Source organism: Lates calcarifer, linkage group LG3, assembly GCF_001640805.2.
Source record: "Lates calcarifer isolate ASB-BC8 linkage group LG3, TLL_Latcal_v3, whole genome shotgun sequence".
NCBI classification, from domain to species: Eukaryota; Metazoa; Chordata; class Actinopteri; family Centropomidae; genus Lates; species Lates calcarifer.
In genome coordinates, this window is record NC_066835.1 from 10,540,832 (window position 1) to 10,564,463 (window position 23,632).

Sequence of the window (23,632 nt, forward strand, 5' to 3'; positions counted from 1 at the left end):
CCGCCCGCTATGAGGTGTGTGATTGGTTGAAGTTCCTTCCGACTGCGATGATTGGTCGCTTTGCTTGTTGTCAGCCTGATTTGCACCGGATGTGAAACTGAATCAGATCTGCTAACACGAAAGGTAGCTGTTCTATTTTTTATATTTTCTGCAGAATAAGAGTTAAATTGTATGTTTTTACATGCTGGGGGTTTGGGCGAATTACCCCGAATATGTGTTTTTCTCGAATTAATTAAGATTAGCTTGGTAGAAGACAATACTTTAATCAAGCTAACGTTAGCCTCATTGCTGCTGCTCACACTAAGTCATTCTGTTGCAGCAGATGTAAAGTTAGTCTACTACAGTTTGTTATTGTGACCATGAGCTTCAGCACACATTGTTTACTCTCTGAAGCTCAGATATGAATCAAACCCAAGCAACCAGTTATATTTGATGCCCATATGAGATGACTCAGCAGCACCTGGGCAATGAAAACACGGCAGAGAAGATAAGAGAAGATTTTAGTGTTTAAAGAGATTATAATGAATAAATTCAGAGAGATTTATTTCAGTTAAATATGTTTTAACTTGAATTCCAAACCACATTTAATCCCGTAATTGTCTGCAATAACAATGACAATGCAAAATAAAAAACATATGTAAATTTGTACAACATAGGAATATTCACTATACCAAACAGATACTGCAGTGTAAACTGGGGTAAAGAGGTTTCTTAAAACTTGTTAATGGAATTTTTCCAGTTACTGCATACATTGTACAAATATTTCAGGTTAAAACAGTTATATGTGATTTTGGTCATTCTTGCCTCAGAACACCCAGTCACTTCTTTTGAAAGTGTAGTTATGTTAGAGATTTTAGGTAGACAAAAAGAACCATAAATCGTTATTTGTTATATTTTCCTCCATTTTGTTTCATTATCAGTCCTCTAGAGCCACTTATTAATACCTGTGGTCTGCCTCCACTGAGCCACAATGTCTGACAATGATGGTCCAGCATCAGAGCCTGCTGGACTGGACGGTCTGCCGCCACTGTTCAGCATTTCTAAGGGAGAAGTGGTCTCTGTGCAAACCTATGGTGCTTTTGTCCGACTGCCAGGATACAGAAAGGAAGGTGGGTGGAAGTTCACATGTCACTATAGATCCATTTAGTTATTCAGAGAGAAAACATTTGCAGAGGCAAAATGAGTGAAATGAATCACTATAATAAGAAAAACAGGGAAAATAAGAATTAGAAAACCTCATTAGAAAAATACTGCAGAGCTTGCAATGGGTGAAAACAGTTAAATCTGCGGTAACAGTGAAAACTAAAGGAACATCTAAAACGAGAAACATGCGGTAGCAAAGCACTGCTAGGTCAGCACCTGCATCCGCTGCCAGCTAAAACCACTGCAGAGCCAAAAGCAACACAGAGTGAGTGCAGAGGACGCAGGGTCCTGGTTCCCAAAGTGTAGTGCACAGTGTCTGTGGGAGTCTGTGACAGTGATGTCTCCCTGTCAGAGTTACGAGAACAGACTGCAAGGCACTGAAGCTTCATGATGATACTAGAGTAGGATTTCAATGTTTCTACAGAATACCTTCTCTGATTTAGAGAAAATGTTGCAACATATAAGAGATGATGAGAGAGACTAAATGTTCCATTGCAAACCCATGTTTTTAATGTGTTGACATCATTTTTACATGTTATTACAATCACTGTTACAAGTCATTTTCAACCCAGTTTGAGTTTTTTCTGGTCACTGTGACTTTGTAGTCAAAGAGATCCAAAATAATGTGCATGTAGAGAGGGAAAGAGTAGGAAGGCTTTGGGCATGGGTGGGGCTGCTGAGAGGAGCAACAGATTAATGGAGAGGAATGTCTCAAATCTATATTTACACTAGGGTAACACTTTTTTAACCAAATGATTTATTGTGGCACAGTTGTCCTTGACCTGCATGTCGAACTGAACACCAGCTGCTCATTTTCACCACTGGAGGGCGAACTGAGCAAAGTGTACTGGGATAAATTCAGCACCTGCATCTTAGTGTTCAGATGTTGAGAAATCGCTTCTAACGTCATCATAACTTATAAAAATTTGAAATTACTTACTTACACTTGGCTTGAATTTGAAGTCTGAATTAAGTTCAGGACATTTCAGATTTTAAAAATAAACTATCACTATTCTCTGATGGACAGATGATTGAATGGTGGCGCTGTTCCAAAACCCATTTCTGACATTTTCTGTACTTCACCCTCAGCACCTTCTGATACCAATATATCTGCATTGAGCTAATGTCAGCTGATATATCAGTCAGGCAGTAATACAAAGGTGTGTCTAAATACTTTGAAATATATGTTTGTGTTTAACATCTTAACTCCATTCCCTTGCACACACAGGCCTAGTCCATGTGAGTGAGATGTCAGCATCACGGGTTGAAAACGCCTCAGAGATTGTGGATGTGGGAGAACAGGTGTGGATTAAAGTCATTGGGAGAGAGGTAACAACGCACACACACACACACATATTCATATTCATACACACAGAGTAATGTGTGTAAAAACTATTCTCAGAGCAGGATGACTGTAGCTCTGTCCTCTACTTGTTAGATTCATGGTGACAAGGTGAAGTTGTCCTTTTCAATGAAAGCTGTCAATCAGGGGACGGGGCGAGACTTGGACCCAAACAACGTCATGGCAGAGTAAGTGCTTACAGTTTTATTATGTGTGTGTCTATGTGTCTATCTGTGCATGTTCAGGTGTGTGTTATCTTCACCTGTGTGTGATTGCAGGCAGGATGCGAGGCGACGTAAGCAGTTTAGAGACCAGACCGGCAACAGGATCACACTGGAGGCTGTGCTCAACACGACGTGTTCAAAGTGCGGCTGCAAGGGTACGACAACACACACAGTACAACTCATATCTCAAAAGAACAAATCACAGATACTGCATTTGTTTGTTTCAACTTTCTACTGGGAACCTGGCTAGAAATCACTGAAAAGTTATGCAGTTATTTCAATAAATTCTTACTTTTTTCAGGTCACTTCACAAAGGACTGTTTCTCTGCCCCGGGCCTGCAGTACGCTCTTTTGCCTGAAGAGGACGACGAAGAGCCACAGCAGCGACAGCAGCCGACCTCCACGGTTGCACCACATCAAGACTCAGAGAAAAAGAAGAAGAAAAAGAAGGTGATTATGTGACAGTTATTGTCCAGCGTGGGTCTCATTTCCTTTTTCATTCCAGTTCTCCTCAGCCTTTCTTTCTACTGTCTTGCTGTTGTTGAGTCACCTGATGCAACAACCCACACATCTCTGTATGACAATGCACATCTGCTGTTGCTTACACAGACAGATACAAGTTACTTTCACGAGAACTGGCAGAGGTGTTGTTTGAAAGAATACAGTTTGGTTCTGTGCTAATATAATGAAAAATAATTATTTAATTTGATGTATTGAAACCGCTGCCTGTTTTCGTCATCATCAGTGTTCCTTTATTTATTGCCACACAGACTAATGTTTCTTCTTCTCTGTTTTTATCATCCAGGAGAAGAAAATGAAGAAGAAGAGGAAGAGGGAGAGGAAGGAGTCAGGGAGCGACAGCAGCAGCGACAGCGACAGTAGCGAATGCAAATCCAAGAGGAGGCGCCACGACCACACTCGCGACAGAGAAGACAAAAAGAAGAAGAAACATAAGAAACATAAATCACATAAACACAACTGAGACAGACTGTCACACAGACGCAAAAAGGGGAAGTGGGTAGCAACAGACCTCAAGCTATGTAGCTTTAAATAATCCACCAATAGCTTATTATAGAAACCTCCATCCATTTAAGTTAAGGAAAGCATGGCTTACTGTCTCTCCATGTTTTTGGAGCCACATTTAGACCGCCTATCAAGTTTTAGAAAATCAAAATAGTCAGGAAGGAAAGTGCTGCAAAGACAAAAATCAGGTGACAAGCCCCACTTGCCCTAAAGAAACCTCTGTCTCCCCGACAGAGGGAGGAGTCTACACATCGTACGACACCAGATAGGTGTAAGCAATATGGCAGCGAGTGGTTATTCCCTCGTGAAATCCAGATATTGTTCATGGCTATCCGGTTTCTAATACTCTGGGAAATCCATTAAGCAGACGTGAGGTGGTAAAGCCGATTCTGAGGTAGAGTCTGACATGAAAATCCTTGAAATGATCTACACAGAGAAAGCCAAACACACACACACACATAGAGGAAGTAGTACAGACACAAACAAGAAATGTAATGTAGCGCATGCAAGCGCAACAGGAAGCTCATGCTATGGTGATATCCTCAGGCCGTCCGCCACGTATTGTACATCCTGTACATCCTTGTGTGCATCCGCGTGTGTGTTTGTGTATCTTGTCTCCAGGGAACTGTTCGCAGTAGACACACACACCCCCTTCTTCCTGCATGTCAACTGTTAACTCCATTAAAGGTGTTTTTATTTGTAAAGGTAAAAGAAAATGCCTCTTGATGTCTTTGTTCTTGGACCTTGAACTCATAATGTTGATGTTGAAGTCAGTCCCTGGAGAGCCAAAACACACACACACACACACACACACACAAACATCAGAAATTCTCAGCTTGGGTCAGGCCCACCCTGGGGTCATATTAAGTTAATGTTTTCAAGTTAGGTAAGGCATCTCAGGGCTGGACTGAGGGATTTACACAACATAGATCTCAGGTTGGGTCGTGTCACAAAGCACAAAGTCACAGATGACCCCTCGTCAAAGTAAGACAAGATAAGGCGACGTCAGGGAATCAACATCTTGTTTCTCTTGAGCTGTTTTGACCTCGTTTCCGAGCCTCTACATGTAGGGTTGCGGAGTGATAGATTGTTTCCAGCTGCGGTGGTTTGACTCAACTCCAGCGAGTGCATTCACCTGCTTGGGCCAACACAGATGCACAAGATGAATTTTATATGTCCGGTGAGACATTTAGGATGATCCAGAACTATGAGCTTGTCCCCCATGATTGCACATACTTTGAATACATTCAGCCACAAGGAAAAGTAAACCAGTGGAATCTTCTATTTGTTCAAGTTGTATGACAGTGTTTGAGTTGACCTTGAGGGATTTTTTCCTCTTGTACAGGATATCCTTGAAATATGTAACACATCTGCCTCCGTAAGGGAATAACCAATTCATTGTACATTGTGTTGGAAGGATTTGGATATAAAAACTGGATTACAGGGCAGAGAACTGTCATTTGGACTCAAATGAAGCAAACTAGTTATAACTTTATGAAATCAGGACATGAATTGTGAATGCTTTGAACTGGTAAAGTGGAGAAGTGAATACTCTACTTCTACAGTGAATGTAATTGAATTCATATTTTCACATAACAATCTACAGCCATGCTAACAGCTTTGTTGGTACTAAGGCACAGCAGGGCCTTGAACTAAGCACACTGATGTTTGTAATTCCAAATCCAGTAGTTGTTAAGATATTTCAGTCTGGACCAAAGTGGTGAACTGAGCGACTGTTATCTACAAAGATAAAGGTCCACTTTACTTTTTTTTTTTTTACACTGCATGGTCCAGAAAACTCTTATCTGCAGATGAAGTCTGCCAGATGTGCTTGAAAACTGTGCAAACTTTAAGTTTGGACTTTAAGCTCTTTTTAAAATCTTTTTCCTTTTTTAAATCAAACTACTTTCTGAGGTCAAGTGTCAACCTCAGTTATTAAACAAGATTTGCCTGTTGCACACTTTTGCTCTTCATACTGTAAGTGTATTGATATGGATATCTTCTTGCAGAGTTGCTTCCACTTTACATACAGTATATTTTCCCATTTTTACTTTTTATTTGTGCAAATACTTGTTACTATCTTGTGAATGAATATATTTAGTGACTGTTTCAGCTCAGAGTAACTATAGGAGGTGATGGCAGAAGGTCGCCTGACTCACCCCGTGCCCTTTCACCTCTTCACCTTGCTTCTAGTTGGCAGTGTGTCTAAAACACATGACACCGATGTACTGTGGGCAGGAATGATCCAAATTTAGATAGTACACACACACACTCCTGGTGTACAAGCATAGGATCTAACAGTAGCCACACAGCTAGTACTAGCTTTAACAAAACTTTCCCCTCACCCTAGCCAGGGCAAAGGCAACACACACACACCACACACACACACACAGTAGCAGGAGCTATAATTAACCTCTCCCTCAGTCCCTGTAAACCCACTGTGATGGAAACTGTGGTCACACTCCTTGGATCTACTCAGATGTGTACAGTCATGTCGCACTACTGAACTCTTGTACCCTGCAGTTTTCCTAACTAAAAACTAAACTAAAAACAGCTCAGACTGGAGTCATTTCAGGCTCACCATGCTCAGAAAGTTCAGCTTTGAATTCATGACAGTAACTGATCTTTTACTGAGGCCTTGTACTGATGCTGCCTGAATCAAACTTTACATAATTTATCCACTGATCGCAGCTGCTAACAAATAAAATTAAATTCAGTTAAATGAACTTCAAATAAAAAAATTCCCCAAGGACATTTGTTCATGTCACTGTTTGTGGACATCAGGGTCCCAGTAAAGCAAATATTTGATAAGTTTCTGCACGTCGACCTCCTGACTGCCATGTACGGACATGTAAAAAAAAAATCTTGGAAGAATGCCATTGTTTTACCAGTTCATCCACCAGTATGGATACTTTTATTTTTCAGGTCTCAATAGTTAAAACGTTGACATTTTTCAAACATTTTTCCAGGTTTATCACAGGCACCATGCATAACACTTTTCCTAAAAAAACAAACAAACAAACAAACAAACCTGCAGACCTGGAATTTTAGAGAAAAAAACAACAACAAATCACGGGAATTTATTCAGTGTTTCTTACAGTAGGAGGAACCATAGTATAAAGAGAAAAAGGGGGAGGAATTGAGGTCACAGTTGGTATTAATGTGAATACTGAGCATAAAGTATGACGGGACATTGAGGGGAATCTGCAGCAACCATGCAAGAGGTCTGCTTGGTGCCCGGGTTGAGGTTAGTTTGTTGAGCACGTCTTTAGATGATGTTTGGGGGGGGGGGACTCAGCGTTTGGTTTTACTCTGCCTTCTCATAGCGACGTTTGCAAACAACTTGTCCTATTGTGAGTGTCTGTAATGAAGAGAAAAAGATAGATAAGATAAAAAGGCAAACAGACATTGACAAACACATACAGATGATAAATGTGTGCATTTCCTGTGAGCACTCACTAGTACAAGGGTGTTTCCGTTGACCTCCCTGACCAGACTGGTCTCTTTGTCGCCCCACTTCTGTACATGCACCATCTTCCCATCCTCTATGTTTACGATGGACTGCAGGGGACAGAGACAAACAGGCGCTTAAACACCCTAATGTACAAACAATATCTCATCACCCAATGAATGAGTGTTTGGATCATTCAAAGTACTGTATATTTACTCAAGTACAGGTCTAAGAATCCTATTTACTTCTCTCTATTTACTACACTAAAACATTGTGTAACAGTAGCACAACTGGGGATTAGTCATAGTCAGTTGAGTCATTAATGTCAGTTTTAGCCCACAGCTATGTTTCTAATGTTTGCTAACAGTAGCACCACATCACCTGAATGTGTTACATTGTTTCAGGGTGTGATTTTTTTAGTTTGTAAATTTAGCTTTTTATTTGTAAAAAGAAAACAGGTTTCTTTTTTCAAAATGTGGGATTACAGTGAAATAATTGTATACAATGATCTAACATTTGCTCTTATTTTTCCTTAATACCAACAAAATACCTTCTTACTGTTATTGTTGCCCTCTCTGTACATTTTGTGTGTATATATTGTTTTGAATCAGACTGATCATCTGACTTACATTTAACCAGAAATAAGGATTTTCCAGTCAGTGGCTCATTTCAAAACTGAATCTGCTCTGATTCTTTTCCCCTTTTCTGCACACACAGTTAAAACGTGTCACTCTTACTGCTTCTCTTTCTCACTGAATCTTCATCTAGAAATGTGACCTCCTCCACGTTTTCCATCCCTCTTTGCCTTAAGGTTGTGATCATTTCTCAGCTGAATCTCTTAACCTCAGTTCATTCCCCTTCACCTCCACCACATTCAAATAAGCTCAGGTCTCATTTTTTTGGTTTCGAATTAGGACAAAAAGTCGTCCTCTGTGAACGTCTCTCTGACACAGCGACCTCGTGTTCACATTTAAAACAAGAATGACAGCTCCCGACTGAGATGTGTCACAGCTGTTTGTTGAGCCATCCATCATCCTCCTGACTGTAATTATCACTCATTGCTCATCATATATTTACAGATGCTTCAGCAGCTTTTGTAAGTGTGCATTGAGTTTCATAGAGACTGTGGTTATAAAAATGTGCCACTTAAAGCCTTTTTATCAAAGTAAAATTGTTGTAAAAGTATAAAGATGTTTTGCCCTCCAGTGTTATCATTCTACAACAGTCTCCCGTCTGAGCAACCTGAACTTTGAACTCTCACCTTAACCTTCCTGTCATCTGCGGTGGTCTCGTCAAACTCCTCTCCCAGCTTGAAGCTGAGTTCTGTGTTCTTAATGGTGCTATGGGTCTTCACTGTCACTTTGTCGCCATCCAGTGAGATAACAGTGGTGGGCTTGGTCAGGTTGCCCACCTTACGTGTAGCAAAGCCCACACCTGTAGAAAACAAACAAGATCAATGTAATGCAATGTAAATTGCCAGAGGGTGATAAGGTTTAAAAGGTATTGTTTGCTTCACACACACACACACACACAGAAAAAACATTCCTACACCATTAGATTACAGGCAGCTCTGAGAGGCTGTAATGCTCAGCCAGCAAAGAGATCAAACAAAAAGACAGTACCCTCCCTCAGGGAAGGGCTGTAGACTCAAAAGTGCTTGTTGATGGGAATGTCACAGGTTTTTGCAGGTATTTATTCCTAAAGTACTTGGCAGAGAAAAATGTTTGACCTGGTGGCAGTGCCAGATTTTTGAAATTTCATGCAAATCCATCAAATATACTGCATGCTGATTTATTTCACTCAAAATCAAATGTGAAGCTGCTGGTGCCACTAAAGGAAAAGTTGGGGGATCACTTAATTCATTATGATTCAACCTCTGGGGAACATGAATGTTTGTACAAAATGTTGTAGTAATCCAGTAGTTGTTGAGATATTTCAGTCAGGACCACAGTGATGGATCATCTGACACATATTACCATCCCTACAACACTGCTGAACATTTTAATCAATTTATAATGTAAATATTCCCATGATTAATATTACTAGAGTGGGTATATTAGGTGGAATGGGTTGATAAAAGTTGACAGCAGTAGCTGTGAATTTGCCCTCTGGGTCTCCTTTATCTGACATACTCTAATCTCTATTTGTCTGCCATCCAAACCTGCAGCATGTTCTTCAAACACTGCAGGGTCCCATTGACCTGACTGCCTGTCTGGGCATGTATGTGCACAAATGATTACTTTCCTTTTAAGGGGTGGGGGGGGGTGGTGCGTGTGTGTGTGGGAGAGAGAGTGAGTGAGGGATCAAGAGAGTTCAGTTCATTGGTTTGCAATGACTCACACCCTTTACTAACAAAGCAGAAAACCTGACATTTTTCAGGCTGACAATCCAGTTCAGCTCCAACAGCTAGAACAGCTACTTTCCCACAATCAATACAACAAAAAGTCACTTTGTGTGTCTGTGGATGCCCCATTGATGAAGAGGATTGGGGTTAGAGGTTGAAGGGTCTCTGGTTTCTATAGCGACCAGAGCAGGCAGGTCGATGGTAATGCGGCTCTGGGGTCAATGGGCATGAAACTCTCACACATTCACACACACACGCAAAGTCAAAGAGTCTGGTGTCATTCTTCACGACTGTAAAACTCCATCTGCCCCCATCACACACACACACACAGCCTAGAACTACAGTATGTGTGTGTGTGTGTGTGTGTGTGTGTGTGGTGTGAGGGGAGGTATTTTGCAGCCCACTTTATCTGTACCTTCCCGTCCCATTAGCTGCTTGGCATTGGGACCATCTTAATATTCAGCTCCTCCCATGGCCTCAAACAATGAACAGCTTTCAGTGAAGGTCACCCACATTATGCTGTGGTGTGTGTGTGTGAGACTGAATGCCAGTTGCTTGCCATTCAGTTTCTCACAGTGGAGTTGATTTTCTTTACACCACTAAAAGCGAGCCCCTCCCTCCTTCCCACCACTTACACCATGCGGTCAACCACTCTTCCCCTTTTTCCTCCCCCCTCTGCTTCCCATCTTCTTTCTTTCTTTCTTCTCTCTCTGCCCCTGTCTCTTATTCTTCTTTTATCTCAATTTTTCATTCTCACTTTTGATTCCTCCCTCATTCTCTCCTTCATCTCTTCCCTCTACCTTCACACTTCTGCCCCCTTCCTTCCTTCCTTCCTTTAACAGCTGCTTAAACACAAACACACCTTAACTCATCTATCTCTTTGCAGCTCCGTTCTCACACGTGCTCACATGCAGCACAGGCACCACCGCATCCTCTCCTGTTACACACGCATGCGCGCACGCTCATACTGCATACACTCATCACACACACTTACCCAGCTCCTTCATGTAGTCATCAAAGTTCTCGCTTTCCTTGAGGTTCCATGTGCCAACGAAAGCTTCGGCCATGTCTTCAGCGGTGTGGAGAAATGAGGGCGCGAGAGACTTGTGTGAGGGTGTGTTGAGAGAGAAGGGGGAGTGAGAGAGAGAGAGTGTGTGTGTGTGCGAGGCGGCAAAGTGAAGGAGCGACAGAATGAGAGAAGAGGGAGAGAGGCAGAGAGAGTGAAGTCAGCACCTCAGACTGCGCTGCGATCTGACTGGCTGAATTTATACCGGCTGTTCGTGATGTCATCAGGCTGTGCGGCGAGTGCAGGGGAGGAGGGAGTGGGGGAGGGGGGGAGCGCAGGGTGGGATGGAGACAAAGCCAGAGACAGAAGCATGTGTGATAGACTTGTTTTTGCAAAAATGGCTTTCACGCAAATCAAGTATTTGTATTAGACTGGTTTGTTTGCATTCATTTGTTTTGTTTGTGCAGTCATCTAGAGGAGCAGTGAGGTTGTTTAGCACGGAGTAGTGTGGAGGTATGTTGTATTTTGTAACATTGTGAATGAGGATCAGAGAGCAACAGGTCCAGTGTTTTAAAAAAACACACACACACACACACCCAAACTTAAGAGAATAAAAGGCAGTTTAAAGAGAAGAGAGGAAGGAGGAGTAGATGAACAAACCCCTGCTGTTAGAGAAAGAGAGGAAAAACAGATTGGGCCTAAAGGGAGGAGGAGGGGGGGATGATTGATTTTTTGCAGGGGGGAGTTGGGGTGGAGGACGGGGGAAGGGTTGAAAAGAATGTCATGATAATCCTCTCTGACCCTCCTCTTGCCTCGCTGCTGTTCTCCCTCTTCTCTGGTTTTCCACCTGGCTTTGTGCTTGTTTGACTTTTACTGACCTTAATCTGACCCACCAGAGCACAGAGAGGTGACCAAAAGTCTTGTAAACAAATGTGCACGCGTGCATGTGATGGCAGCGGGCTGTGGTAAGGAGTGTGAAGATAAGGGAGTTGGAGGGTTGGCGTGTCACTACATTGCCTTTTTTGCACACATGCACAGAACGTTGCTTTCGATATTCAGGAGGACATTGGTTTATAATCACTGTGTGGAGACACACAATAAGTCTGATATTGGTTTATACTTTTCTTTTCGTCAACAAATCCCATGAAGAGACTAAAATTGACAAATGACCTAAACCTGCTAATGTGTTGTTTTCATAGCCAAGGCCAGATATAGCATTTACCTCCACCTAGATTATCATCCAATTGTGTATTCATCCATGACTGAAAATAGTCCCCAGTAAAAACACTTTAGTCCGGTTTGAGCCAGTTGTTTAATGAAATCATTGCCCTCTCTCTTTTTTAACTATGTATTTGTGAGCTGCTTTTGAAACATATTCAGTTGGTTTAACCCTGAGTTTCATGTGCAGTGACTTTCCAGTCTTCATGTTAAACTAGGTTGACAGGCTGCTGGCTCTAGACATGTGAGTACTATTGATCGTCTCATCAAGGCAGAAATAAATGTATTCCGCAAAATGTCAGACTATTTCTTTAAAACCAGTTTTTGCCTTAAACCCGAAAACCAGGTCCTAATCCCCCACGAAGCCCCTTGAAGATGTGAGCACAGGCTAACGTGTCCTAACCTGCCAAAAATGCCCTCACTCCCTAGAGCTAAAATTTAAATCAGTCCTCACAAAAAAAAAAGGATGAACAAACGACAGCGTTAAATCACAAGCTCAAATGTCCACTTTTCTCTCTGGTCTCTGTTACTGGTGAAATTCTCCTATCTGCAGATAGTCAGATGATCTCTGAAAGTTGTGTAATGACAAACACAAATTAAAACACTCTATCACACACACACACAGAAACAGCACAAACATGGACTGGGGGGAAAAAAGTCAATCATGAATGCTGTTACATCACATCACACCATGTTACACACCCTGTCCCACTGCCTTTGTCCTCCAGTGGCCTCCTCTCTCCCTTGTCCATTACTGTGTCTAAACTGGCACATGTGTGTGTGTGTGTGTGACGGAACGAATCTGTAGCGTGCGTGGGTTTGACATTTGATAGAAACAGGTGTGAGGGAGACACATGGAAAAGGGGGGTGGGGGAGAGAGAGAGAGAGAGAGAGAGAGAGAGAGAGAGGAGGTGAAAGGTTGAAATCATTTAGCGCCGGCCTAGAATATGTTCGCAGGCTGTCTGTGGCTGTGTGTTTTAACATGTGTGGGTGTTTGATTGATCTTATGCAATCCTGAGATATAGTTCTCTGGGATGCCACTGTACTCATAACTCACATTACACTGGGTTTTCTCCAGCAGCTTCAGGTGAGAAACTCCCTGAAAGATCACTGCTAAAGCCATGGATACTAGTGTTAAATAAGCACAATCCATCAAATGAATGAACACAGATAGCACATGAGCACCACCTTTATCCTGTTTGTACCGAATGTAATTATCTCACTTTACTGTCCATTGAGTTGAATGTTGACCTGTGTGTCCAAAACAAAAATCAATTTCTCAGGCTAGACTGCTGTTGACCAAATACATAACTATAGCCCCTATACAGTTCAGACAAACCCTGTGTTTGGGCTTAACACACAGGACTTTAACCAAGCAGGCATCTGTAAGAGAGTGTGTGTGTGAGTGTAAGTGTGAGTGTGTGCGCGCATGTGCAAATATACACTGAGCTGACATAAGCAGAAAGCTGATGGGCCTGGACTGCTGAACAGGGTTGAATCTCAGGACAGCTGAGGGAGAGAGGCCATAAACCAAAAGAATGCTGATGTTTCTTCCAGCTTTTATAGGATTTTCCTGTGCATCTGTGTGAAAAATACAATGAAATAAACATCTGGACATTGCCACTCCCTTCTCTAACGCGCGCACATTTGTTCGTTCAAGTCTCAAGATGCACTTATCTGCACTCATTCTCACGCTCTAGTCCATATGGAGCTTGAGTAACAAGACTGAAAGTCAATTAGATGAATGGGGGGGGGTGACAGTGCATGATTCAGACGACAGCATGAATGGTAACCTCAAAAAACCACAGAGCAACAGAGGACATAAAAGCAACCCAAAAGTTGTTCTTGTTAATGGTTTAAAACTGATTCATGAAGCAGTAGTAAGTGATTGACTAACCATATATCTCGCCTTATTGGAAAGCGTTTATTTGTGATAGCAGTTGTTGGCGTGTGCTGAACAACTGTGCTGCACTGTGTGTGTGTGTGTGTGTGTGTGTGTGTGTCTGTGTGTGTGTGTGTTGTGTTGTGTTTGTGTTACCTCTGCAGATGGGCCTAAATGCATTGCATTCCTGGATTAGTTCCACGAATCCTCCAGTGAGCCAACAGGAGTTGAGTCATTGAGTTGAGTTGAGTCAGTCTGTCAGATTTCCCTCCCTCTTCTTTGGAATTTCTGGTGGTATACACAGAAGGTTGTCAAAATCAAAAGATATCATACAGCTGCACATCACTGAGGGATTTCACACATTACTCTCAAAATATAAACCTAATGATCTAATGACAAATTAAAGTCACTCATGTTTATACAGCTGAATAGCTCTTTCAGGGAACCACTAGGCCCTGCCCTGGAGCACCATGCCTAAGTGCAACTGGCTGCTGGGACATAATAAAGATACTCCTGCCTCCTCTGCTGGCCAGACACTGGTAGTGCACTGTAAGTATATCTGCCCACATGGTGGTACCACGCCATATTGATTTGGCAGTTGTGGGCAAGATCCTGCAGCCATAAAATCCCCACCACTGATAATGTATGTATGATGATCGGCCACAACTTTAAATCCACACACGAGTGGAGGCGGATTGATGCTGACAATGTACTAAAACACAGTTGTAATTACAGCAGGAGCTCTGCATGTTTCCATCACAATGCTTAAAAAAAGAAAATATAGGGCTTTAAAGCACTGACAATATAACTGCACTGTCCCCTGGTTCAACTCCAGCTGGAGGCCTTTGTTTCATGTCACCTCCGTTTCTGTCTCTCCTTGCTTTCTTTCAGCTCCTCCTTATTGCTAAAGTATGCACTAACATGCATAAACTTCTTAGATAATGCTTACAAATAACAGATAAAAACATAAGGGAAATAAGAGGGGAAGAAGAGAATTAGATAACTGTGGATTAACAATTGTCAGCATGTTTGTTTTCACTGGAGAAAACACACACCATTAAAGTCTCAGTGGTGAGTCCAGGATATGGAGCCTCAATAGGAGTTGTTGCTTCCTGATCCAATATTAACAGTATCCTTGGAGACTGAGCCACAGGGGGCAGTGTATTAAAAGATCAACTGGACGCAGTGCCTGTTTGTGTGCATGTGTGTGTGTGTGTGTGTTATTGTGGGTGTTTTTCTCTGTGTGTAGCAGAATATTGGATTCCATCAGTGAAACTATGGTAACTGCCCCGGAGACTGGCAGTTCCTCTCCCCCCACTGTCAGTGTGATTTTTCACCATAACTTTCCTCCAGTCACTGTGATATAAAAAGGTTTTGTGTGAGCCTTCAGGGTTTTTTTTCTCCCTCACTATCTCCTGAGTCCAAACAGAAAAGAGTTTTAACAAAAGGCAATAGCAACCAGTGGGGACACACAACTGAAGTCATGTCCTGTGTGCGGTTTCTGGGAATTTGTTGGTTTTAGTGACTTGAAGAGGAGTTTACTTTCTGCAAAAACACAGTCAATACACTGTGTTGTAAGACTTTATCATTTGAACCAATTTAAGGGTATTTCACTTTCATTAGATAGTTATAGTAAAGAGCTGATGAGAAATAAAGGAAGCAAGAGAAATCCAGTGGTCAGCAGAGGGCTTCAACAATATTTCAGTGTTTCTAAACCTTGTAACAAATTAAAATGAAGCGACATCTGCTTGTTGTCCATCACTGGCTGTATATGTCTACCAGCTATAACCAGATTAAGGATTTAAGACTTTACAAGTTTGACTTTTTAGGTTGAAACACCAATTTAACAAATGAATAAAAGATTGATGAAATCACTGAATTGTTGTGTATGCCTGGCAATGGGCAAAAGGCTTTAAGACAGTCTTTAGACCAGTGTGAGTGTGAGATTAACGACTGTATGAAGGGTATATGGATTGCCAGGTAACATGTTGAGCACTGTGGGCGTGTGGTCTGGCACAATGAAACACCAGGAGAAATCCAACCCAAACCAACCGTGGTTTATTGCAGTCTTATATGGAAGGTGATAGGGTTAATATGTACAGGTGGTAATTGATCTATGGGGAGTGGAGGATGATACAATAATACAATGTAAAACAACTATATTCATTCTAACTTATTAGCACAGCATCTTAAGCAAAATACCACAAGGTATCAAGAACAAAGGAACTCACATTTTCACTCAGACAAACGATTGATGCCTGAAGAGAGTGCAGGGTTCTGCTGCAGGTAGGTGAAAGGGCTCACACCTGAACTCAATCATATATATATAAGCTCTGATCAAGCCAGGCCCCTCCTCCCTCTTGCTCCTCCTCAGACAACTCCTCCTCTAGACCTGCTCTTCACAACTGGTTGGCGAACAGTGACCCATGGAAATTTTCTCTTTTATTGAACCAAAAGCTTTGAACAATTTTTCATAAATCTGCTGTAGGTAACAATTTAAATACAAAGCTCAGGGTCAAGCTAATAAAATAATAACTTTCATTCAACCATAAATGAAGCAGGTCACTGTTGTTCATCATGTATTGTGTGTAGTCTTGTAGTGCAACACAAAACACGGCTATGCATGATTTGAGTATGAACATAAGCATCTGGAAGCAATCTGTTGTTAGTCCTCACTTACTAATTGGAAAAAATGCCCTCACAATCCTAAAACAACAAATTTCAAATATCATTTTTATACTTAAATGAAAAACAGATACTCAAAAATGATAGATTCATAGAAACATTGATAGAAATGTTCCATGATCCACCATTTATCTATTTATTTTGGTGAAACTTTTTCATCAGCACATACTAAACTGACAAATTTACTTTGTCATCTTATCCTTGAGTGATGCAGACTGTAACAAGTAATCAAATAACACCTGACAGCTGTGGCTGGCCTGCTGATAACAGGTGTGTTTATTATGTAACAGCAGCAACCTTAATGCAGAGGTGTCGTTTACCTCTTTTCACTCCTCTGAAAACTTTCACCAGAAACTTCTCTCTCTCTCTCTCACACACACACACACACACAAACTTGTCTTCTCATCAGTGTCAATACTCTCAAAAGAAAATCTCACTCTTCCGGTCAGCTCGTTCAAAGTAAAACCTCATCGGTGAACATGACATCGCTGGCCTCCTAGCTTAAAGTATGTCAGTAAGTCAAAGAAGGTGGGTTAATAAAAGTGTAAAGTGGACAACAACCACGTGTTCATTCGGAAACTATACTGCTCAGTAGATAGAGATACCCACTCCTAAGGTTTAAGCTAATATTTTATTTTGATGCTAAAATCAGCTTCCGGTATTTCTCTTTCTCCTGCCTCCCAACTTGACCTGTATCCATGGCAACCAGTGTAGCTACACCAGGTCCGGTCAGCTCACAGCGCATCCCGTTACCTTTCCTGGAGGCTAACAGCCGAGGATATGACAGCAGCAACTTACAGAGAAATAAAAATTGAAAAATAATAATAATGAAAAACTAAAACAAAAACAAAACAAAAAACAAACAAGCGCTGCTGAGTTTTTTTTTCTTTTCTTTTTTAAAATCAAGTTCTGGTGTTTTGTTTTGCAAAGATATGTCGCCCTCACAGAGAGGCCGGTATGGATGCGAAGCGGCGCGTAACGCTAAATGGAGGATGGCAGGTGAGTTGATGGACGGATTGAATGAATTTTACTTACAATTAAAGTGATTAAGAACTCTACGGATTGTCACAGTCAAGACTCTTTTATGAATAATGCTCCAGCTTTATTTGTAAGTAGGTTGGATTTCTAGCACTGTGACCCCATCTGAGCTGTAAAAATGTTGAATATCATGATTTTCTTGATGCTTTTTTATATATATATATACACCATAGAGGGGGGTCTGACATTATTGTCTCTCTCCCATCCCTCCACACACACACACACACACACACACACACACACACACACACACAGACCCTTGAAGGTCTCAGGACCCCCAAGAAAAGGCTGAATCAGTCTTTCTTGACTGGCCACAGCTGGTTCTTTATGAGCTGACGGACGTGAGGGTTGTCTGTGTCCATTGTGAAAAGCTCTTATTGTGTGTGTGTGTGTGTGTATGTGTGTGTGTGTGGTGGGGAGTTTGAGTGTGATGGTGTGTGTGTGTGCCCTTGCTCACTCGCAGGGGGCCAGTGGTGTCCTGTTAAAGGGGGGTGGGGGGCTGGTCATGTTGGAGGTATAGGGTCTTGTGTTTCTGTCTGTTGTTCTGCATCTGGAAAGAAAACAACAACAAAAAACCAAACCCCCCACTGACTGGATGGATAACATCTCTCCGTCTCCCTCGGTGCCAGAAAGTGAAACGTCAAAGATGCTGTGCGTCTCTACTGCTTCATTAATCATGCAGATTCGGCTGAGCCCTAACCAGGTCAAGCAAGCTTTTGTTTAGGTGTGTGTACGTGTCTGTGTGTGTGTATCTGTGCAGGTTTGCATGACTTAAGGAAGCCCTAAATAATTCAGCCGGTGGGGCAAGGAGCTTGAGGAATCTCAAATGGCCCCTGCACTCCATGTGATGGAAAACACTCAAATCTGATCAGCCGGATTTGTTTTCACACACGCGCACAAACTCACATGGGATGAGGAACTGGTGTTGTGTTACTTATGAGTTTTTGTATACAGGTCCACAGGAAACCCACCAATGGGGTGATGACATCAGTGTTGTTAAGTACACTTTCAATAATAAGGCTCATGCTTTCTTTATCTTTGTTCTTCCACCCCTCTCCTCCTCTCTCCCCGCTTCAGCTCCTCCTAATATCCCCTTGTTGAAGCGTCCTGGTGGGATACCCCAGCCGTGGCCCATCCACCCCCACCCTACGGGACAGGTCCACAGGTCCCACTTCCTACCTCCTCCTCACCTGCCTCTGTTCCACACCCGCCACGCAGAGGAGAGCGCTGAGCGGCCTCATCTGGTCACCATCGTCCGCCCCTGTGGTCAGACTACACTGAGGAAGGTGAATTTAGTTTGATAGATTCATTATAAGGTGTTGATAAGAACAACGTTTGAGTTGAGGTTTTTCACTTTCTAATGAGCCACCAATCCTGTGAGTCTAAATGTAAGGGAGGACAAAACATGCTGGAGAAGGAAAAAAAACAACTAATGCTGCTGAGATGTTAATTTATGCAAGAAAGAATTACATGACTTAACTGGGATTTTTTTGTCTTTAGGTAACGGTGCTGTTGAACCGCAGGGGTGTGGTGTCCTTTGAGCAACTGCTATTGGATATCTCGGAGGCGTTGGGGTTTCCTCGCTGGCACAGAGCCAGAGTCACACGCCTGTACACGACCCACGCCCGAGAGGTGAGGCTAAAACACGTTAACCTGTAGGGGAGTCCCAAGGGAAAAATGCACTGACATTTCTCTTTTAAGTGCCTAATATATAAGATGTCTTTCCTGATGGTGCCTCAAGATTAGGTCATAAAGTGAGACACGCCTCAGTAACCTTTTCATGTCAGTGAAAACTGTGCTTTAGTGTTCAGTTAAATTAGCTCAAACAAGTTGATACATGGTTACCTGGAGCATTTGAGGCCCCTGAAGTTACTGTCCCCCAGAGCATTGTCCTACTTACCTACATACAGAGAATGTACTGACATTCACTTGACACCCATCAGTTGACTGGGAAGCTGAATTAAAAGTACAACACAGGAGGAATATGGACGCTATATCATGTAGACAATAATCCTACAGAGCTCAGAAATCTAATCATCTGGGGGCAACTGATCAGGTTATTCGCTCCTAGGGGGGCCATTTGAACACTCCGCTCCAGGGGTTACACTACACTACATACACTCTGAGGCTGAGCGACTCATCTCTTCCTCTCCTCTTTCTTCTTTCATACTGCTCTGCATAATTAGAAGTGTCTGGTGGTCCAGATCTGATCTCCGGACTGGTCTTAAACCGACCCCCCTCTCCTTTATTTTCCACAGGTGAAAGGTGTGTGTGACTTTTTCCGAGGTGAGGTGGCCTTCCTGGCCCTGGGTAAGGCTCGTCCGGAGCTGAGCAGCGTGCAGGAGGCTCTGGAGGAGCTGTTTCCAGAACATTCCCATTACCAGGCTGATGCGCTGCGGGCCTGGGAGAAAAGACTTAGTCCAGCACCAGACAAAGCCGCAAAGGCTGACAGCGGATACAGTGAAGGGGCAGACAGCAGCGAGACAAACCAAGAGATGCACCAGGACACAAATACACATGTCAAAAATCGTACACACACACCTCACCACATAGACACACATCAGCCTGAAAATTATAACTCAGATGTTCAGAGGTCTCATAAAAAGAGTTCTTGCAGAAAACCGGCTCTACTTCCCAACCACCTGCAGAGACTGCATGTGAAGGGCGGGGTCAGGGAGCGACAGCCTTCTATCATTGGTCCATTTAAACATGAGGGGGGTCTTAGAGAGGCAGACATACCCTCTCCTACACTATGTGAAAACTGCTTAGCAATAAGAGTTAAACACCAGGGTCCAGAACGGATCAACCCCCTATCAGGGAGGGCCCCTCTTCCTCCTGTGTCGAAAAAGCAAAAAGGTAGTTTGCATGCAGACCAAGAGGTGAGAAAGCTGGATGTTCCCCTCAGCCCTCCTCCTCCTCAACCAGTCAACGGGAATGAGGAGAAGAGTCTTGCACAGTTACAACTTTTAAAACCTCTTCCAGATGTGGGTCCAGCACAGAAAGATGCACAGCAGAGGATGACCTTTGACCTCCCTCCAGACGGCAGTGACGTCACCCTGTCAGACATCGAGCGTTGCTACGAAATAGGGCGTGTGGTTGGAGACGGGAACTTTGCAGTGGTGCGAGAGTGCCGCCGCCGTGACAGCAGACAAAGTCTTGCCATGAAGATAGTCGAACGCTCCAAGCTGATCGGCCGAGAGCACATGATGCAGAACGAGCTGAGCCTCCTGGGGAGCCTGTGCCACCCTCGCATTGTGCGGCTGTTCGCGCACCACCACACCCGCACTCACTCCTACCTGGTGATGGAGCTGGTGAGCGGGGGGGATCTGTTTGAGGCCATCAGTGAGAGGGGGAAGTTTACAGAGGCAGAGGCAGGACTGATGGTGTCAGACATGAGCGAAGCACTAAATTACATCCACTGCAAGAGCATCGTCCACCGAGACCTCAAACCAGAAAACCTGCTGGTGGGTATCAGGGTTAGTGAAAGTGGACTAGTTTGTAAAAAATGTGATAACACCACAGAGATTACATTGCTTTCAGTTATCAGTCTCCAACTTCAACTTTTAGCTTCAACTTTTATTCATCTTCTGCCAAGACTCATGTTTCCCACACTCACTGACTTTACATACCACACCGCGCCACACTGTGGCATCATCATGCAGTACAACTCAAGTTATTTAACATAAAGTGAATCTACAGTTATTAATTATTAATATAAAGTAAGGTTAGAATTTGCATAATCCAATAGAAAATGTCATAAGTTTCTCTGTCTGTCTGTGTGGCAACTATGTGGGTGCAGCTGAAGGTGTGTGGATTTTAAAAATATAATCTCAACTCTGCCTCCCTGCCTGACTCTGTTTCTGTCTGCATCTTGTTTTTCTTGTTCTCTCTCAGATAGAGCGTGTGGCAGCTGGCATCTGCAGGCTGAAGCTGGGAGACTTTGGTCTTGCTATGGTTGTGACGGAACCAGTCTTCACTATATGTGGCACACCCACGTATGTAGCCCCAGAGATTCTGTGTGAGACAGGTTAGTGCTGTTTTCTGCAGTTTCAAACATGATTTTACTTTTAAATGAATTCCTGTCACAAAATATGACACAAAATTTAAAAACTCCCTCTAAGGTTCTTCTGTTACTTTTGCTGTTGAATTTACAAATTATTTTTTTATTCTAAAAAGATTTGTTTGTGATTTACCCAACAGGTTATGGTGTAGCGGTGGATGTATGGGCTCTGGGTGTTATCCTCTATATCCTGCTGTGTGGCTTCCCCCCGTTTCGCAGTCGGGAACGGGACCAGGAGGAGTTATTCCAGCTAATAAAACAGGGACATCTCCACTTCCTGTCTCCATACTGGGACCCCATCTCAGAGGGTAAGAAACACAGAAATGTAATATACCGTATGCTGGCATGAATGCCTATACATACAAACACATATTCACACATAAATACACAATGTTGTTCTGTTTGTGTGCAGAAGCCAGAGGCCTTGTCAGAGCCCTGCTTCAGCCAGACCCCACAGTGAGGCTGACGGCAGAGCAGACCCTGCTGCATCCCTGGGTGAAGGCTATGGCTTCGGTTTGCAGACAGAGGGCGCTCACAGACAAAACTCAGAGGAACACCGCGGCAGATGCTGGAGCAGAGCCAGAGAGAGTTCAGAGACCAGCTCAGACTAATGCAGCAGAGACAGTGACAGACAAAAGACTGGGACACACTGGCAGCGAGGGAGATATCACACAAAAAGAGCTTAGCAGAACTGATGAGAGATGGTCTGAGATGAACACAGGCAGAGAGCACGATGAGGATAAAACACCACAGCAACAATCAAATAAGACAAGTACAGCTCACAAAACGTCAGGTGACACACCTGGTCAGCAGAAACCAGAGTGCATCTCTACAGATTCTTGGCCGCCCAGCAGGGAACCCAGCGGGCGAGAAATACAGGATTCATGTCCCAAGCTGTCAAACTGTGAACCAGGCAGCACAACCAGCCCAAGAGCTGAACTCAATCAGCTCGGCGCCCCTGTGGCCCAAACCGAACTTTCATCCCAGATTAAGACACAATTAAAACAAAACAGCCAACACCAGTCACCTCCAGCTTCACCACCTTCAGCCAACGCAGCTGAACAAACCACAGCAGGTCACTCAACACAACACCACCCATCCTCCAGCCCAGCAGCTCCTTCGTCTCACTCTCCATCGGCGGAGCCATGACAAGCCGAACGTTCACACCACCACCATCATCCACCCACCCACTCAGTCCTGAACTCATTGTCAATCTCCTGCTTAAGCGTGTGATTAGATCAGGGCCATCACTTTCATTGTTCCAGACAACAGCACTGATTTCTCGGCAGCTCAATCCTTGAATGACACACAGATGACGTGATGTACTCTCATGGAGTTGAATAGCATCTGATTGATGTAGCTAGATAAATCTCATAAATGTGTGTAATCCATTTATCCTGCAGTTGTAAATTGATCATGCGACATTGTGTAATGACCGAGGTATGAGTTCATCAAGGATTGTAAGAGGAGGATGGGAAGTAGTGAAGCACTGGGAACTCTAGAGTTGATCAAGTAGGAGTCAATTTGGATTTAAACACATTTTCAGTTTCTTATTACTTCTAATGTTTTGGTGTATTCATGAAAATTTCTTTTTGTTTTGGTTGACCATCTGTTTTTCCCAGCCAACCATGTCTCACGGCGAGGATATATGATATTGTAGCTATTTTTGACTGCTTCACCCATCCTCCTTTTATACTCCTAGAAGTCCATTCCTAGAAGTCTGCCTTAGGAGAACTTTTCTAGCAACGATGTTTACTAGATGTTCATTAACTAAATGTATCTCTAAGAAGAGCTTTTTATTTTCGTCATAGTTAAAGTTTGCCATATTCTTGCATGCCATCTTCCTGACAGTGTTTGTTCTACAAGTTTCATAAACCTGACCTGACCTGTAACACACTGCTGCTTTCGCCATGTGATTGTAAAACTGTAACTGTGTGATGACAAACAACCAGCGAATTAGCAATCTGTGGCAATATTTGGAGAAATTTTTGTGTGGTAAGATCCAGTGGCTGTTAATGGGAGCTGCCCAGCATTGAGGACACAGTGTGTGACCGCACAGAGCTTCTGGGTAAACTGTGTGTGCATAGCTGAGGGTGGTATGGCTGCCTTGCCATTCCACACAGACCAAATAAGGCATATCTGTCTGTCCAATGGGAGTGGTCAGTCCTGTCCCTCCCAATTGCAGACAGCTGAAACTCTGACATCCTGTCCCACCT

The 23,632-nt window shown here is 43.1% G+C and overlaps 3 protein-coding genes across 3 annotated transcripts; 2 read left to right on the forward strand and 1 right to left on the reverse strand.

Annotated features, from left to right (window-relative positions):
• Window position 1: 1 nt before the first annotated feature.
• zcchc17 (zinc finger, CCHC domain containing 17) lies at window positions 2–6,699 on the forward strand. The gene is made up of 7 exons (XM_018697527.2): window positions 2–123; window positions 921–1,109; window positions 2,372–2,472; window positions 2,582–2,673; window positions 2,764–2,864; window positions 3,011–3,159; window positions 3,515–6,699. The coding sequence occupies exons 2-7, from the start codon at window positions 971–973 to the stop codon at window positions 3,689–3,691; spliced, it is 759 nt and encodes a 252-aa protein (XP_018553043.1). The 5' UTR covers window positions 2–123; window positions 921–970; the 3' UTR covers window positions 3,692–6,699.
• On the reverse strand, window positions 6,612–10,774 carry fabp3 (fatty acid binding protein 3, muscle and heart). Its single transcript, XM_018697528.2, has 4 exons — window positions 10,522–10,774; window positions 8,445–8,617; window positions 7,192–7,293; window positions 6,612–7,093 (listed from the first exon to the last, which is right to left on the reverse strand). The coding sequence occupies exons 1-4, from the start codon at window positions 10,592–10,594 to the stop codon at window positions 7,040–7,042; spliced, it is 402 nt and encodes a 133-aa protein (XP_018553044.1). The 5' UTR covers window positions 10,595–10,774; the 3' UTR covers window positions 6,612–7,039.
• A 6,297-nt stretch (window positions 10,775–17,071) lies between these two features.
• dclk3 (doublecortin-like kinase 3) lies at window positions 17,072–23,386 on the forward strand. Its single transcript, XM_018697529.2, has 7 exons — window positions 17,072–17,317; window positions 18,434–18,642; window positions 18,857–18,988; window positions 19,615–20,820; window positions 21,251–21,383; window positions 21,557–21,724; window positions 21,829–23,386. Exons 1-7 carry the CDS (start codon window positions 17,251–17,253, stop codon window positions 22,563–22,565), a joined length of 2,652 nt encoding a protein of 883 aa, XP_018553045.1. The 5' UTR covers window positions 17,072–17,250; the 3' UTR covers window positions 22,566–23,386.
• The last annotated feature ends 246 nt before the right edge of the window (window positions 23,387–23,632 follow it).

Bases quoted from the DNA above. Each gene is read 5' to 3' on its own strand.
- fabp3 (XM_018697528.2), bottom strand. From the start codon at position 10,594: ATGGCCGAAGCTTTCGTTGGCACATGGAACCTCAAGGAAAGCGAGAAC. The intron at 8,618-10,521 runs GTAAGTGTGTGT...TGTTTTCTACAG, and splicing joins TGACTACATGAAGGAGCTGG to GTGTGGGCTTTGCTACACGT. The intron at 7,294-8,444 runs GTGAGAGTTCAA...TGTCCCCTGCAG, and splicing joins CAGATGACAGGAAGGTTAAG to TCCATCGTAAACATAGAGGA.
- dclk3 (XM_018697529.2), top strand. From the start codon at position 17,251: ATGTCGCCCTCACAGAGAGGCCGGTATGGATGCGAAGCGGCGCGTAAC. The intron at 17,318-18,433 runs GTGAGTTGATGG...TCCCCGCTTCAG, and splicing joins CGCTAAATGGAGGATGGCAG to CTCCTCCTAATATCCCCTTG. The intron at 18,643-18,856 runs GTGAATTTAGTT...TTTTGTCTTTAG, and splicing joins GTCAGACTACACTGAGGAAG to GTAACGGTGCTGTTGAACCG.
- zcchc17 (XM_018697527.2), top strand. From the start codon at position 971: ATGTCTGACAATGATGGTCCAGCATCAGAGCCTGCTGGACTGGACGGT. The intron at 1,110-2,371 runs GTGGGTGGAAGT...TTGCACACACAG, and splicing joins GCCAGGATACAGAAAGGAAG to GCCTAGTCCATGTGAGTGAG. The intron at 3,160-3,514 runs GTGATTATGTGA...TTTATCATCCAG, and splicing joins AAAAGAAGAAGAAAAAGAAG to GAGAAGAAAATGAAGAAGAA.